This window comes from Malaclemys terrapin, chromosome 17 (genome assembly GCF_027887155.1).
Source record: "Malaclemys terrapin pileata isolate rMalTer1 chromosome 17, rMalTer1.hap1, whole genome shotgun sequence".
In the NCBI taxonomy this organism is placed as follows: domain Eukaryota; kingdom Metazoa; phylum Chordata; order Testudines; family Emydidae; genus Malaclemys; species Malaclemys terrapin.
Window position 1 is genome coordinate 5,300,309 of NC_071521.1, and position 18,168 is coordinate 5,318,476.

Genomic DNA, 18,168 nt, shown 5'->3' on the forward strand with positions numbered 1-18,168 from the left:
GTTTGAGAACCCCTGATGTAGCACATAGTAAAAATGAACACAATGAACACAATGCCATAACTTCTATGACTTTTTAGCAACTTGTCTTGAATATTTAAATTTCCACAGGTGGAAACAGTTACAACTTATAACTTTAATGTTTATGTGGTTGAATTTTTAGTTGAATAGTTAGGCCTAGATCCTCAAAAGATGCCTAGTTTCCATTAATTTCAATGAGAGTTAGGTGCCTAAATACCTTTCAGAATCTGGACCCTACTTCCATAAATATATTTGATAAAGGTGGAAGCCAATTTTAAATTCTGAGGTCATTACACATCTTTAATACCAACCAACTAAAGGAAGCAATTATCTTATAAGTAGCTCACAAGCTAAAAATATTGCTAAAATAGTGTGAAGAGCATATTATGTTTTATAAAATTAGGTGTAACGAGATTCTAGTTAAATATTTATTGAGAATTTTAACTAACAAAAAGTATACCTTAATACAAAAACCTGACATAGAAAAGCTAGATTTCCATATTTACTTTTTAGTACTTTACTTACATATCTTGGATCTTTTGGATCCACGGAATCTATAAAACTCTGCAAGTCTTCAATCTCCTTTTGCTTATTCCCTATTTCTCGCTTCTGTTTTTCCATCTGTTTTTCTAGTTCCAAAGCTTCCTCTCTTAGCTGATTTAGGAGAAATATCTTGCCACTCAGTTGCTGTTGAAGACTTTCCTTTTCTGCTTCTGAAATCTGGAGTTGAGACATGGAAAAATAGCTAATTAAGCTTGGAAATATATAGCTGATTCAGAATCTTTTTGAAAGATATAGTTGATAAACATGGAGTTGTTATAGTCTGCAGTCACCTAAATTAAAATGCAAACTAGGAACTCCAGCTTGCTGACATCTTGTTTCTGGTTATTTTGCTCAGATGACAAGTGCTTACAGTACTCTCTCTCACAAATTAGCTATGAAAATAGGAATATGTTGTTAGCTCTTTGGCAACAAACGGTTTAGAATCTCCCAATTGTGTAACCTTGGCCCAATGAGCCAGGAAGCCCCCCGAGACTTGGTGTCTGAATATTTATTTTAAAAGCTTCATTTAAGCGTATTTTAAAAATTCCAAGGGAAAGTAAAGAAAGGAAAAAAAAAAATCTCGTCTTAAATCAGACTTCTTGGCAAAACTGGGAGAAGCATATTATTACATTTTCTATGTCTACATTGCTTCAAACATTTTTATTCTTTATCTTCACATTGTTGTTCGCTTTTACATACTTTTTTCTGAGCCACGGTGTCTTGCAGTTGTTTAAGTTCCTCCTTTGCTTTTAAAACGTGTTGCTCTGCAGTTACTATTTCATTTTGTAGTTCTGCTAATTTTCCTTCGGCTGCAAAATTAATAAAAAATTAAAAAAAAAAAATAAAAACACACTTTAATGATTTCTGTATAAACATGGATAAATATATTATCTGTTTCCTCCATATCCTCTCTAGACTATGTCCCCCTGAGGATATGAATGTACTGCCTGAGTACTATCCTGCCTGACCCCATGGGTATGTACTTGGGAGACTAGACCGAGCCACCACCCATGCTGTCACAGCCGCACTGCTATTTTAAGTGTGCTAGCTCGAGTAGAGCTAGTGCATGTCACTCTACTGTACTGGGAAGCCCTCTCTGAGCTGCTCTGTAGACATACTCTAAATGAGACCCTGATGAACAAAGTTGCTATATCTCAAAGCATCACATAAATAAGATCTTTCACAATTACTTTTTGCCATATACTTAATTGTAACAATTTTCTTAATTTGATTTCTCCCTAGTATACTTGATAAATATACAACATATTGCTTTACTTGATTATCCCAATGAACTCTACAACTAGCTCAGATGGCCCAGCCAACTCAGGCAGAACTCCTTGTGGATATGGAAGTGGGAAAGATTAAAAACAAAACAAAAAAAAAAAAAAAACCACTCCTGGCATTATCTTTTCATCCTAGAGAAACTACTCAAAGAGTGCCCTGTGGGGAAAATTTGGCTCCAATGTGTTTTCAGGATAAGGATGGAAGTTGAACTTGGGACTGGCTGTTTAACTTGGCATCATTCCTGGCTGGTATTCCAGTTGTACCATTGGGAACCAATATTACATCAAGCAGTGTCTGTTTCTCTGCAGTCCCCACAGCTGTTACTGCATAGCTTTGAGGGGCTCAGGCAACGGCAGCAACACCCTTGCTGAAACCATGCTGATACCGGTAAAAGGAAAAGCAACAGTGCAAAGATGTAAACCCTTGTAGTCCCTGCAAATCTGGAGGTTCCATGTGGTTGGGAGGACTTCTACTGATCCCCCAAAACTGTTCCAATTGAACATTTGTCAGGTAACTCACAAATGTGAAACTCACTAAGTGTTGTAGCTTCTCTGCCCACACCCCCTCCCAGCCAATGGGTTGGCCCTAGAAGGAGACAATCCAGCATTTTATCTGCAATACAAAGGCATTAACCTTTTTCCCATTTCAATTTTACTTACCTTACATTACTTAGTTGAGGTGGAGGGATAAGAGAGGGAGAAATCTGCTCTCTAGTGCATTTGAATTCTGCATATGAATCTTGTCCTTAACAGTACATTTTTGTAAGTTAAACATCAAAGAATAATATTTTATTACTGAGTCCCTTCATGCTAAACTCTCAAAGTAATTTATTGCAGTCCTTATTTTTTGTTTGTCATTTGATGGTAATTTTGAAATTTAGCTACATTGGCTAAAAATACACAATCAAATGCTAAATGTAGATATAATGTTAATTCTAAAGTTTGAGCAGTTTGTTGGGAAGTTCAGCATAAATCAAAATGTTCCACTGACATCAGAAAAAGTGAACTGGTTTCATATTTTTGCTTGAGAAAATTTAAAACATTACCAGTTTGAATCTTTTTTTCTTTATCTTCTAGCTGAACATCTAGAGTTTGATGAAGTTTCAACTTAAGCTGCTGGTTCCTATGTAGATCTTCTTCATCTAGTTCAATTTTTCCAACTTGTATTTGTTGAGCTTTATTAGCAATGTAACCTTTTCTGATATACATATTTCTCTTGTACCTGGCTTTACCAATGTAAGGGCTTTCACCAGGTACATCATCAAGTTCAACATTCTGAAACAAATATATTAAATTATTTTTATACACAGTAAATGTTTTATGAGGCTTCAAAAGTAATTCATGATTTTGTACATTTAAACTTGAATTTAATCTACATGTAAAGGGCCACCAACTTGAAATCCAGACAGTTTCAAGATATATGAAGAGTTCTTCATTGACAGACCCACACAAACAACATGGAAAAAAATGATTATGGCTACAATCCTGCAGACACTTTGATGAAATTGACCATATAAAAAACTTCTGTCAAATGGACTGAAGGAATTGTTTACTGCTAATCTCTTACAGTTACAAGTATAATCTAAATTACTATAACACTAAAAATGTAAATTCAAGCAGAAGTGTGATTTTAATTGATGGTATCCTTTAACTTTATTCATACTGTACCCTTTTGAATATTTCAAAAACTATACATTTGTAGTTCACCAGGAGTATTTAATATTCATTGATCTTTTTATACTTCTGTTGTGATGTCTCCTTCCACTCTAAAGGAGAAGGTCCAAACTCTACAATCCAAAGAGTGGTTATTCCTGTAAGTAAAATAGTGAATAGAAATCCTGAACCCATTGAGGTCAATGGGAGTTTTACTATTGACTTCAGTAGGGTCAGATTTTCACCCAGAGTGAGTAAGGGCTACAGAATCAGGCCCAAAGTGGGAAAAATCCATTGCATAATTATCAGTAAGAATGAATGATCTATTCACTTGTTTTACTCGGCCAAAACAAATTTATAGCTATTAACATTGATAATATTTAAATATTAAATGCCACTTAATAGTAACATTACAAAATATTGACTTTAAGCCTTTCGAGAAAACATGCAGAGAAAAATATATAACTTGCAATTTCAAACAAAGTTTAATTTGCACAAAAGAAAAATCTATTTAAAATTACAGTAAATAACATGCCCTGCCTCATTTTTAGTTTCCTTAGAATGCAAAATAACAGAGGGGACAAACACAAAAAAAAAAATCTTTTTTTTTTTTTTTTTTAATAATTACCTCTGGTGGAAAATAACTTAATGGCTCAAATTTGGCATCAATCTTATAAAAAGCCAGTTCCTGCTCCAATTCGTATTGCTTCTGGCATGCTCGGGTTAACTCCATTGTCTTCTGCTTTAGCTAATGCCAGTATGAAACACAATGAGTCACTTTCACCAGCAAATTACCATATTGAATTATTACATATATTAGCACTTATCAGTGTATGCATGAACTGTATAGTGATGCAAAGCCTCTATACAAGAAAACAGTTATGAGAAGGTTTGGTAACAAAGGACATAACATTTATTTACCTTAAAATTAAATTACTGTGAACAAGACACAGACAAAAAACAAATAACTGCTGTAACACAAATGATCACATGAGGGTCCTTTGAATCTACATTTCATATTCCTCACAAAAAAGACAACCCAAATATAGCTACTCAATGTACTGAAGGTCTCAAAAAACTTAGCCAAACATCTAATCAATCAACCATGTCAATTTTCTGTCAGTAATGCTTTAACAAGCCGGAATAAGAAACTTTCTGTTTCAGGTGCATCTTGTTAAACTACTTTAGGTTTTAGAGAGTGCTAACTAATGAACAATGATAAGGCTACTAATACAATACACCACTCTTCTTACATTTTTCTTTTTATGTTCTTGTACTGAGAGGAACTTAAATTGTGCTATCAAATGGTGATACATTTAGCAAAAAATACACCACCCATAGTTTCCTAAAGTTAAACTGACTTAGTTATGAAGATATTTACAGTACTGCTAAAGTCAACTTCAATGTATTACACTGTATATCAACCCTATGTTATTACTTAATTTTTTAGCAAAGGTCCATCATGTGATTTTTATTTATTTTTTGGTCAGCTTTTCATGCTGAATACCTGAGGAAGAGCATGCAGCAAGGCTCCAATAGACAGCAGAATGTAGGACTAATGGAGGAAAAGAAGAGAAATATAGAATAGACTGGAATAAGGGAAAGGCTTAATGAAAGGTTTAGAAATCTAAGTATTTGGTATCATGCAAAACTTTAATCACATTTGGAATAGAAAATATTTGAGGAAGAATAATTATAGCAGATTAAGCAAATGACTAGTCTCATTGTAACTTTTTTTTAGTTACGATGTTTTGACACTATTGACATCATGCAAGCATATCCTATGCAAAAATACATTGTGCAATCCAGCTGTATATGGGGACTACCTTTAGTGAGGAATAAAGGCTCAGTGGAAAGGGAATTGTGACAAACCAAGATACCAGCTAAAGGAAGAAAGAAGCAAGCAAAGTTTGTCACCCAAAGGATAACAGTGGGTTAAGTTGTAAAATATATGCTGCTAAAATCTCACTATACTGAGAACTAGCGTACATTTTAGAAATATGCTGCTGTTATGCTGAGCAAAATATAAGCAAACAATGGACATGACCTACAATAACAGTAATGAATAAGAACCCAGTGGCAAACAAACACCTTTTATTATCACAAGGTATGTGTGGATTATTTTTCTTCACTACAGTAGCAATTTAAAAATTAAACAATGAAGAATCATCAGTACACTAGAAATTTAGCAGCCATGAGTAACTTAACTTCTTACTAATACACAAAATTTTAAACAAAAAGTGACTAGAGGCAAACAAACATTAGCTTTTTAAAAATACTAAAGTGATAGGAAACATATAATTTTATAACTTGAAAGGCTTAATTCAGGAGAAATGTGTATATCACATACTGCCTATTTCCAGGCAAACTAAATGAAAAGACAACTAAGCAAATGTCCATGTGTTTCTTGGTATTCAATGAGCCACTCAACTTGCACACAGGATAAAAACTTACAGGAGCAGAAAATGGGGCAAAGAATGTAAGTGAGGAGGGGAAAGGGGCAAATAATGTGCCCCTTACAGAAGGGGCAAATAATGTGGTTCATTAATGAAAAATCTGTACATTTTGAAATGTGGGTGTATAAATTAAAGCTGTTTAGCAAATTTACTTGGGCACATGGGACGAATCCTTGCAGATGCTGGATAGAATTACAGAGGTAATATTTTTAGAAAATTTAGAGCTAAAATTTTCAAAAGTGACTCAGGCATCCAAAATGAGTAATTTGTGTGTCCAATATTAGATACCTTGGGCCCAATTTTCAGACGAGATGAGCACCCATTGCTTCCACTGAAGTCAGTGAAGGTTCAGTGCCCAAAACCTACAGAGCTGAGATCTGCCAGGGGCCAGAGCAGTCTGTGCAAAGGCCATGTTTCTTCTCCAGCTTCCTAGCATTACAATGCCAATATAATCATGTTGCCAGAGAAACTTCTGCCTTATGCTGTCCATGGACAACACCCTCAAACCATAACCATCCTGTGCTTACCAATGGTTCTATAACACAGAAGGAATGCATACAAAAGTGTAATAAAGCCTCAGGATGTATTAAGTTTTGTTCTGATTCTTTGTGAAGTTGGTAAGGATACAGCATACATTACTCTGCTTGCCCACACCCAAGCCACAAAATCTTCAATCCCAGGGAGGATTTTCTGGGAAATGGAGATATAGATAATGGTGAAAAGGCAGAACCCCCTTCTGTGTCAGCAAGGGAAGATCTACACTTGGCACATTCAAGTTGTAACGCATCAAGTTTTCATTTGCAGGCATCTGTAACTATTGGCCATTTAACAGGTTTTGTTTATGGGCATTTATGCTGCATCGGCTGGCCTTCTGCAGTATAATGCTTTTCTAGGGCTTGTTTGACTAGGAAGGCCACAAATATTTTGTGCTAGATTGGATCAGTTTCAGTTATTATTCCTGCTTCTTTCCCAGCTGGAGGTGCTGTAAAATTTAGATGGCAATTTTCCCCCAGAGATACCATTATAGTAACTCCTAGTAAGCCACCTCTAAATATGTAAATTGCTCTAGATTCTCGGTCTAACAGAATACCATTCACGTAAGTCTTAAGCAATCTGAGCAGACTGACTTTATGAATGTACTGCTTGTGAAAGGTGTCAGATTTAACAACCCTGGAGACTAAAGTCCCATCTTTATCCACAATATAGATACAGCACAGGCAATGGAAGTGTAAACTTCTCCTGGCAGCTTTACCATTCTGCCTAACCCAGGTAGGGTGAGATTAATTACAGTGAGTTAATTCTCTATGCCCCATTCCATCTTTGGCCTCCACCCCAAGATTACCAGTTCTGACAGTGGAGGCTTTGGTAATGTGGATCTTTCCCATTAAGAACTGGTCCAAGAACATTAACTCACTACACACAAAATACCAGAGACTTGAATGTGGATTGGTCACTACCAGTCTGCCTGGAGTTGAAGCATCGCCCTGTACCAGAAAAGCTTCATATTCCACTTCCAATCCACTGAGACATCTAAATACAAATTTAAACATAAATCCCCAAGCATTTAAACATACATTATATTGCATTTATTGTTAGTGAAACAAAATGACTCTCAAAAACATTTCTTCAGTATTTATTTTTAACCTAAATGATTAATTTACCAATTCATTTTTGGTGTCCAGGTCCCTCTCAAGTTCTTTGTAAACTTGTTTCTGTTGCAGGGTTTTTTGTTTTAATGATCTGTTCACCTCATCTTGATGCTGAAGTTGTTCAAGCACTTCGAACTGTTTAGTTTTAAGGTCCTCCATCTCTTTTATTGTTTTTTCTAAATCTTTTTCTAATTTTTCTATTTCTTCTGAAAAACAAAATAATCCAAACACTCAAACATTTTTCCACTTGCTTCTTCAATCTGAAACTTGGTAGCAACGATGCTTCTCCACTTTAAAAAAAATTGTGTAAATATGCTAATTGCCTTAATCTATTACAGAAATTAATACCTAAGAGAACTTCCTGAAATAATTCTTGTTTTACTTATATTGTACTTTACATGTAAGTCTTGTTCTTTAGATGCAAGTCAGAATTATGTCTGATCTACAACCTTTGAAATCTTTTGTTTTTAAACAGGCATCTTCAATTAAACCAAAATTTCAAACGCTTTCTAGCTTCTTTTTTTGGTCAGCTATCTTTCTGTGCATATACAGAGAATGAGTCTCAGGACACTAAGGCTCCTTTATACCACTCTGGCAGTGTAAGAGGATCACAGTGTGGGTGGAAATGGTACCCTGAAAATATCCTTTATGCAGGGAATCCTTTTAGCCAGTGAAGAGCTGGTATAAGGGCTATACACTGGCCTTCTCACAACCTCCAAAGTTAGGAGCACTGCAGGGGTGTAGCTAGAGTGCACTGCACTTCAGCTGTTATTTACTTTTAAGGGAAGCAAAGCTTAAGTTACACCAGTCTTGCCCACCCAATCCCTGTCCCAAGCACAGGAACGGCGTTACCAAGGATCAAGCCCACTATGCTGTGATTTTCCGTCTGTGACATAATTTAAAGTGAGATGAGAAGTAAAACATAGCTTGTGACCTTCTGATGTATAAAGTCAGCCTTCTTAAATATGAATTTAAATACAAGATAATTCTTCTTGTGTCTGCAATGGAATTGGACACCGAGTAGGCTAAAATCCTCCTTTTTTTTCCTTGGAGGACCTCTGAACAGTTTTTAGAGGACATAGCTAGTCACATCACAAGTTGGCAGTACACTTTAACAGTGTACCTAAACCTTAATTTTAATAATCCATATCAAATCATGATATCAGTAATTACAAAGCTTTTCATTCTAACCTTCTAAATTTGGTATAGTTCACAGTAGGTCTAACATATCATCATGATTACCTAAATTAAACCTCTCAAGAGCCTCCTGCCTGTCATGATTTGTCACTGGCTGTCCGTCAAGGTTTTCCAGTGAGCGCAGGTGGAATATGGTATACAGGCGGTAATGAGGCAGATTTACAATTGGATTGTCTGCCAGGAACAAAGAAGTCATGTCTTTTAAGGGCTTCAGTTTAGCTATGTCATGGAGCTAAATCAAAGAGAAAGGTACAATGATTAGACATCTTTCCAAAGAAAATCACTCCCCTACCATCCATTTTCTACTTTTTAAATAAAATACATTGTTAATGTAAGTGAAGTCTACATTTCATTGTTTATAAAAAAAATTAATTTCTGAAAATGATGCCCCCACCAAAATTATATAGCACTATCAGAGCTCAAATTGTGAACTAACTTTATGGAGTTAAAGTGTTCTCTGTGGGAGAAACCCATGGGAAGTGGACAGAAAGTTATGGAATCTTGACCTTGACCCAAGTAGATGTCACCTCAGGTGGAGGGGCACTTTGGGGGAGGGGGAGAAATACAGCCTTCCAATCCCAGACACCCTTGGGGTTCATGAGGAAACGGAACACCAATCCTGTGAAGTCAGCGTCAAAGAGGGCTGGACCATCTTGGCTCCTACAGCATAGTTCCTTCAGGAGTTCCCACTAAAATAAGCCCTACTCACAACACTATTCTCGCAGAGTACACAAAGGGGACCACAGACATTAATTTAATCATGTCTCAGTTAAGAAGTTTTTTTTAAAATGCCAATCACTTCTATTCTTTGCACAAAACACATATGTAACTAACTTATGCTAATTAGAGTTGGTCGCACATCATGAATAACTGAAATGGAACCCACAATTTGAGAGACGCTTGTCAACTTCCATGAAGTCTTTCCTGGAGCTTGCAAAGCCTTACATTGCCCTGACTAATAATAGTTGTATGATGCGAGTGCTTTGTGCAGAGTTTTCCTGATAAACAGTGAGTAGCCTTGTTATGTAGACAGCAAATCTATATTCTTATATCTTTTCCCCAGAGAGCCTAATTTTCATGTTGCTGATCATATTAGTTGAGATGTTAAATATGAAAGGTTTCAGAAATATTTTATTTTTAAACAATTATTTCTTCTAGTTAAAGTCACTTACTGATGATATTTTATTTTGCCTCAAATTAAGGATGCGCATGGACCTTAATTTCTTGCCTACCCATACAGGAATGTGCTCAATCTCATTTCCTGCAAGGTTCAACTTTTGTAGATTCTGCATATGCTCTAGACCTTCAATTTTACTGAAAACAAGAAGAAAAATAGAATTTAGACATCACGAAGCAAATCATATACATAGTGTAGCTATGGCCTCAGGTGAAGGCTGAGTGAAACCTGTCTTAACTGATCACCGAAGAAACCAGCAAAAATGGCTGCACAGTGAAGGTGGTCAAACAAAACTGTACTGAAAACCTGGAGATATTTTAAAGTGGTTAGATAAAACAGACGTTGCCTACTGTAGCCGGACTTTATTGCAGGTTTCTCTGTAATATGCATTAAGTATCTTACATCTCCTTATTTTAACACTATAATTAAAATGATGAAAATATCTTGAGAGTTTCATTTTAATAAATTCATTTTCCCCTCTCTCACATTTTAGAATCAGCCCTAGGAAACATGAATCAAGCAGAGGCAAAAAACCAGACACCATAATTTTGATTATAAAGGTGTGACTGGTCTGTAGCCTCTCAAATGTGGAATATGTACAGTATAAAGAAAAAAAATATCAATAGAATGTTTCTCTTTTGGAAAGAGAGCAACTTTAGAAGATATATAACTAAATGACCATTGTTCGCAAGTACTTATCAATTGACCTCAGTACACATCACTGTGGAAAAAATGGCAGTTGAGTTTCACTTTCTTGTCAGAATCGTGGTCAGAAAACATTTCTATATTTTGCAAATCCAAGTATGTATGTGATGTAAAAAGACACTAAAAAAGGCTTTTCTTATCAACAAAAGTAAGAGAGGAAGAAGAGGCCCAACAGTACCTGCCATACATAGTGGTGCTTTACGGACACTGCTGTTATCCCTTTACATTAACCAATCATGCTGCACGAGGGGTGGAATGGTTTGCAATACACATTCATTTCTGGTAAATTTTATATTTGTCTCTTTGCATAATTTGTGTAATATTTGGTGTTTAAGTGATCATACGAAATGTGTAAGATGAGATGACAGTAATGTACCTTTCACCTGGTTTTGAATAGTGTAAATACAAATATCTTCCATACTTATTTTGGGAACATAGCAAGTTGGCTGTCTGCACTACCTGAAGACATTATGGTGTGAAGAATGCATTTTTATGAAGATACTGAACAACTTCAAATAGGTGAACATACAAGAGGTTTTGTTTTTCATGGTGCCATAGACATAAAAGAAAAATGTATGCCGTCACATCATTGCTGTTGATTACCTACACTGGTTACTATTGCAGTGCCTATTCTGTTGACTACCATATGTTTAGGAATGGCCACCAATAGAGAAGTGCCTCAATAGCCCAAACAATCGTTTTTGTAAGTAACCTTAATTCTGCAATATATGTTTCAAATACATAGTAACAGTGCAAAGCAAGTCATAACCAAGGTGTCATTTAAGCTATGTATATTGTAATCAAGCAAAAATGGAATGTAATCTTATGGGTATATATCACTTTATTATTATGGCATTAATTTATTTTGTTTTCTAACCCTTTCGAGAGAGGAAGTTGCATCACTGCAGTATGTAGAAATAGTATTTAGTCAGTCTTTTGCACGCTTCCTTTATTAACCTCTTTACTGCTATTGTGGTTACTGCACTTGCAAAGCAAGCCTCCACTAGAAGAAATTAATAAGCCTACTTTACCAGTGGTAAAACTAAGGGGAGCATGGAGAAGTTGCTCTTTCATCCCATCCACTGTCCCCTCAGCATTTTTTCAATAGAGTAACTTCCTCCCAAAACACTGAAAGCTGCCCTTTTGTGGCAAATAGAATAGGAGTTTAATGTGTGCACTGACTGCATGAGCAGGCCATTTCAGTTTAATCTTCAGTTCTCTTTTCTGAAGGTGAATCTTTTCCATTCTTATATAACAAACTGCAAGAACATTTTGTAATATTAATGCATGAAATATTTTAAATATATCTAACTAACTTTTATACCACACTCCTGACCATAGAATCTGAACAACTTAAATTTTTAAAAATAAGTAACATTCTCCACCCACACCAGAAACAGTGTCTGCTTACCTGATTTTATTGTAGGACAAATTGAGTTCATGTAGCTTTAACTGTTTATCCAACTTCTCAATCTTCTCTATTTGATTGTTACTGAGATTTAATACCTCTAATTTAGAGCACTTTTCCAAGTTTTCTATATACTAAAAAACAAATTATATGTAGTAATTTGTTAATACAAGATGGTACATATATTTGCATTCAGAACAGCAGGTTTATGTTTTTAAGAATCATGTCTTCATAAAAGCCACCACAAATCATTATTATGCCCTTTACCATAGAATTGCGAATGTGAGCTCTGAAATTCTGCCCCGGGACCAACTGAACACATCTGCAGCTTTCCATACTGCAAAAGAGTGGAAAACTACAGATGCTACTAGCCCTGCAGTAGACCAGCCTCATCTACAGAAAGGACTACTTTCCACACAAAAAATTAAAATAAAAAAAAAAATTCAAAAGTGGCACCAGTACCCAGAAGTTGAGAAATTACACAAACATATAGCCATAGTTTAGCTTTGTTCCATATGTGAAACTCTCATTGATGTCAATGGTAATTTGTACAGTGATGAGGCTTGATTCTGTAATTCTTACTTTCATAAGTAGCGGTTGCAGAAGTGGGCCCAAAGAGGTAGACTCTGGCTCTTCTCATCTACTTGGTGTTTTCCTAACCATTATTTCCAATGTTTTAAAATATTACTGAACTTTAATATTATTGTGAATTATAGTTAATAAGAAATTGCATACAATAACCCACCTTAAATTTCTTGCCCCCATCCTTAGCAAGAGAAAGATTCAGTGAGTTTACATATGTCAGATTTTCTTGTTTGGACAGCTTTTTAATAAGAGATTCTGTAATGTATCTAACTCCTGGACTAATAGAGTCTTCATCTGCAAACAACAACAGAAAAAGTGTGATTCGATTAGCACTGAAAGAAAAAATGTGTAATGCTTTTGCTTAGTTAGAACAACAAAACAAGGGAAACCTGCATAGAGGCCGAGAAGGAGATACACACTGACAGCAGCTCCAAGAAGCATTGTGCCTGAGAAAAGTACAGTGCCTCTGGGAGTGTTGAGGAGGGGCATCTGGGAAATCCTCTAACAAGATGCAGTGTGCATTATCCCTGTGCCAGTCCACCTCCACTGTCTAGTGCAGGAGGATGAAAGGAGCCAGGGCCTCATTTTGCTACCCCGGTACAGTTTCTAGTGCCAGTTGTTATCAGAGTGCCCCGATCCTTGTATGCCAAGAGCTTGATTAAGTGAGATTTCTAGGTTCCCTCACCTTTCCCATCATCATCAATTCCTGTTTGGATTATAAAATCTGGGGGCATGGATCATGTGTCTTTTATTCCTGTAGCTCTTCAGGGCAAGGATTGTCGTTTTGTTATATACACCTCTACCTTGATATAACGCTGTCCTCAGGAGCCAAAAAATCTTACCGCGTTATAGATGAAACCACGTTATATCGAACTTGCTTTGATCCACCAGAGTGCGCAGCCCTTCCCCCGCGGAGCACTGCTTTACCGCGTTATATCCGAATTCGTGTTATATCGGGTGGCGTTACATAGGGGTAGTGGTGTATTGGTATAGTGCCTATCACAACAGGCCCTGGTTACTAATTGCTACTTTAATACAAATCATAAGGAAGCACCAAGCAAATTTATGGAGCAAAATAAATATTAATCCAAATCTTTTTTCATCTAGTCTTTCAGCTGAAATATTAATATTATATATAATGTGAAAATGTTTTACTGACTTATTACATATGTACACCTCTACCCCGATATAATGTGACCCGATATAACACAAATTCGGATATAATGAGATAAAGCAGTGCTCCGGGGGGGCAGGCCTGCGCACTCCGGTGGATTAAAGCAAGTTCAATATAACGCGGTTTCACCTATAATGCGGTAAGATTTTTTGGCTCCCGAGGACAGCGTTATATTGAGGTAGAGGTGTATTTTAATATATCAGGTGCCCTTTAATTTAATCTTTTCTATGTAGTAAATACTTTCTCCAGCTGTTTGATTTCCAGTTGAATTTGAAACTAACAAAGAGGTCTTGTTTACTGTCATATTTGTACATCACCTTTCACTGATGATAACTCACAGGTCTAGGATTAGGGGCGATTAGTTAATTTATGCCCTCTCTGCTGCCTGAGGGTGTGTGCTCTGTATAAAATAGTTTTCAGGGGTTTAAAAACAGAAATATGTAATGTCGATATTTGGAATCTGGATGATGCACAAGGAATTTAAGACAATTTATTATAGGGCAGGTTACATATGGGGTCTAAAATATGTGACAATGACCCTTTAATACACCTCATAATAGATGGACATGTAGCAAATTTTATTCTGCCAATATTAAAATGCATGCAGGGTTGATTTTTGTTATTTACACAATACCTTTGTCAATCTGATATTCAAAAGAAGCTCCTACATCACTCTCTACTGTAACATCAAGCTGTTGATACCTCTGTCCCCTTGTTTTGTAAGTAGCAGGTGTGCCCTGCCTGCTAAGAGGAGATGGTGACCTGGTACTTGAAGTGACAGTCGACATTGGACTAGGTGTACGAGAGGGTGATATCTGTCTTTTTCTAGGTGATGTTCTTTGTAGTGACCCTTTCTTCATTGCGCAGAATGCAGTCAGTCATCTGGCAAAAATCTGTAAGACTAAAAGTATATATTCAAGATTGTCATAGACTGTACATGTGCATAAATCTTACTGAAATTGTTTAGATGTAAACTGAAGTAGTGTATATTGTTTTTTTTTTAATGATGTTTGTGCACACATTGTTTTGGTATCTATGTGTTTGATATACATTCCAAAAGTGCCATTAGATGGCACACAATAAAGAGTTAAGAAAAAAAAAAAAGAAATCCCCTCTCTGCCATCAAAACCTAAGAAAAACCTCTTCAGCAACGATCCTTAAGAAAAAGATGCTTCTTATCTCATTCTCTAATAGTTAGTAAAGTTGGGCCCTGATGAACCACAATGCAGGAAGAGGAAATTCCTCAACTGGAGACCCTCCACTAAACACACACTACTTCAACTACTTCTACTTCCGCTGACTTTAATGCATCTGGAAGTAGATTGCAAGCCAATGCAGTTAATATTCATGATAGTCTGAAAGCATTTGATTATCTGGTACCTAAATAAAATGCCTTGCATAATAAAATATACTTACTCTAGGTTAACTCTACTCATTAACTAAAGGTTCTATGTATTCTTTCTGTTCGTGGAAGCCCATAAACCCACATCCTCACTGTGGAATGATTTTTACAAAATCAAGCCAGGAGGCAAAAGCATATTTTGGTCTACTCTGTATAAAGCCAAGATGAGAGCATCTGCCTTTTGAAGGCTAATGGTCTTTATTATGGGTTTTTCTTGCATGATACAATGTAATCACTCTCGTGGCACAAAGCTTTGGAGACGTCTTCATTCAAAAGGGGATGACAATGGCCATGATTTTATAAATGTCATTCTTCTGGTCCACCTCAAGGCTCCAAAAAAGCCAGAAACTCGTTCTTCATAGACAGAGACTAGAGGAATGGGGGAATTTATGAACTAACATGACATAGTGATTTTTTTTACATTGCACATCCACATGTCACCACACTAAAACAACATGCGGGCAGGGGACCTCTCGAGGTCCCTTCCAGTCCTATAATCTATGAATCTATGAATCTATGAACATCAATGTAACTCCACACCTATCACCAGGGCTTCAGAATCTGCACCCCGCTGCACCCTGGCAGCAATCAGTTCTACACAACACAACACAACTTCACAGTAAACAATTCCCAGAAATGACACTTCGCAGGGCACTGTGACATGACAAGTGCACGTCAATTCTGCTACCCTCTGACTGATGCACTACATGCACCAGCACCCCTTCCTGTGGCTCTGAGACCCAAGCAGGACATGGGGGGGGTCATTCCCCAATCACCTGAGGCGCTGGTGGGAGAGGGAGGGATGGGGGGGGTCGGGCCCCTCTCACCTGAGGCGCTGGTGGGAGAGGGAAGGATGGGGGGGGGTTGGGCCCCTCTCACCTGAGGTGCTGGTGGGAGAGGGAGGGATTGGGGGGGGTCAGTCCCCAATCACCTGAGGCGCTGGTGGGAGAGGGAGGGATGGGGGGGGTCGGGCCCCTCTCACCTGAGGCGCTGGTGGGAGAGGGAGGGATTGGGGGGGGGTCAGTTCCCAATCACCTGAGGCGCTAGTGGGAGAGGGAGGGATGGGGGGGTCGGGCCCCTCTCACCTGAGGCGCTGGTGGGAGAGGGAGGGATGGGGGGGGGGTCGGGCCCCTCTCACCTGAGGCGCTGGTGGGAGAGGGAGCGATGGGGGGAGGGTCGGGCCCCTCTCACCTGAGGCGCTGGTGGGAGAGGGAGGGATTGGGGGGGGTCGGGCCCCTCTCACCTGAGGCGCTGGTGGGAGAGGGAGCGATGGGGGGCGGGTCGGGCCCCTCTCACCTGAGGCGCTGGTGGGAGAGGGAGGGATTGGGGGGGGTCGGGCCCCTCTCACCTGAGGCGCTGGTGGGAGAGGGAGGGATTGGGGGGGGTCGGGCCCCTCTCACCTGAGGTGCTGGTGGGAGAGGGAGGGATTGGGGGGGGTCAGTCCCCAATCACCTGAGGCGCTGGTGGGAGAGGGAGGGATGGGGGGGGTCGGGCCCCTCTCACCTGAGGCGCTGGTGGGAGAGGGAGGGATTGGGGGGGGGTCAGTTCCCAATCACCTGAGGCGCTAGTGGGAGAGGGAGGGATGGGGGGGTCGGGCCCCTCTCACCTGAGGCGCTGGTGGGAGAGGGAGGGATGGGGGGGGGGGTCGGGCCCCTCTCACCTGAGGCGCTGGTGGGAGAGGGAGCGATGGGGGGAGGGTCGGGCCCCTCTCACCTGAGGCGCTGGTGGGAGAGGGAGGGATTGGGGGGGGTCGGGCCCCTCTCACCTGAGGCGCTGGTGGGAGAGGGAGCGATGGGGGGCGGGTCGGGCCCCTCTCACCTGAGGCGCTGGTGGGAGAGGGAGGGATTGGGGGGGGTCGGGCCCCTCTCACCTGAGGCGCTGGTGGGAGAGGGAGGGATTGGGGGGGGTCGGGCCCCTCTCACCTGAGGCGCTGGTGGGAGAGGGAGCGATGGGGGGCGGGTCGGGCCCCTCTCACCTGAGGCGCTGGTGGGAGAGGGAGGGATTGGGGGGGGTCGGGCCCCTCTCACCTGAGGCGCTGGTGGGAGAGGGAGGGATTGGGGGGGGTCGGGCCCCTCTCACCTGAGGCGCTGGTGGGAGAGGGAGCGATGGGGGGGGGTCGGGCCCCTCTCACCTGAGGCGCTGGTGGGAGAGGGAGGGATTGGGGGGGGTCGGGCCCCTCTCACCTGAGGCGCTGGTGGGAGAGGGAGGGATTGGGGGGGGGTCGGGCCCCTCTCACCTGAGGCGCTGGTGGGAGAGGGAGCGATGGGGGGGGGTCGGGCCCCTCTCACCTGAGGCGCTGGTGGGAGAGGGAGGGATTGGGGGGGGGTCGGGCCCCTCTCACCTGAGGCGCTGGTGGGAGAGGGAGCGATGGGGGGGGGTCGGGCCCCTCTCACCTGAGGCGCTGGTGGGAGAGGGAGGGATTGGGGGGGGTCGGGCCCCTCTCACCTGAGGCGCTGGTGGGAGAGGGAGGGATTGGGGGGGGTCGGGCCCCTCTCACCTGAGGCGCTGGTGGGAGAGGGAGGGATTGGGGGGGGTCGGGCCCCTCTCACCTGAGGCGCTGGTGGGAGAGGGAGTGATGGGGGGGGGTCGGGCCCCTCTCACCTGAGGCGCTGGGGGTCGGTCTTGTCTCAGAGATTGGGGATCCCGGTCCCCGCCCCAGGTAGTTCCCCACGGCTCCGCTTTGATTACCTGGGTTGACATGGTAACGCCTCGCCGCCGCCTGCTCTTTCCCCGGCGTTCTGGGCCTGGACAAACCTGGAGCCCTCTTGTGGACAAACCGGCCTCCCGCCTCCCCGCCGGGCACTACGACGGCTACGGCCCCCGGCGCGAGACTTACGGTGCAGCGGCTCCTTTAAGAGCCCGGCGCTGGAAGTCGAGCCATCGCCATTTCGGTTTGGTGCTGACGGGAGAGGGGCGGT

General features: G+C 40.6%; 1 protein-coding gene across 5 annotated transcripts in view; it reads right to left on the reverse strand.

The window, feature by feature from the left end:
• The window catches only part of CNTRL (centriolin), a 60,202-nt gene extending 42,034 nt beyond the window's left edge, over positions 1 to 18,168 (reverse strand). For 2 of the 5 annotated variants that reach the window (XM_054007565.1, XM_054007571.1), the window contains exons 1-11: positions 18,087 to 18,168; positions 14,483 to 14,741; positions 12,835 to 12,968; positions 12,093 to 12,223; positions 9,972 to 10,113; positions 8,845 to 9,031; positions 7,615 to 7,808; positions 4,126 to 4,245; positions 2,891 to 3,119; positions 1,261 to 1,370; positions 544 to 738 (exon numbers count right to left, since the gene is read on the reverse strand). In XM_054007565.1, coding sequence (XP_053863540.1) covers positions 544 to 738; positions 1,261 to 1,370; positions 2,891 to 3,119; positions 4,126 to 4,245; positions 7,615 to 7,808; positions 8,845 to 9,031; positions 9,972 to 10,113; positions 12,093 to 12,223; positions 12,835 to 12,968; positions 14,483 to 14,708 — 1,668 coding nt within the window. In that variant the 5' untranslated portion in view covers positions 14,709 to 14,741; positions 18,087 to 18,168. The other 3 variants (XM_054007566.1, XM_054007568.1, XM_054007569.1) reach the window with 3 other exon arrangements.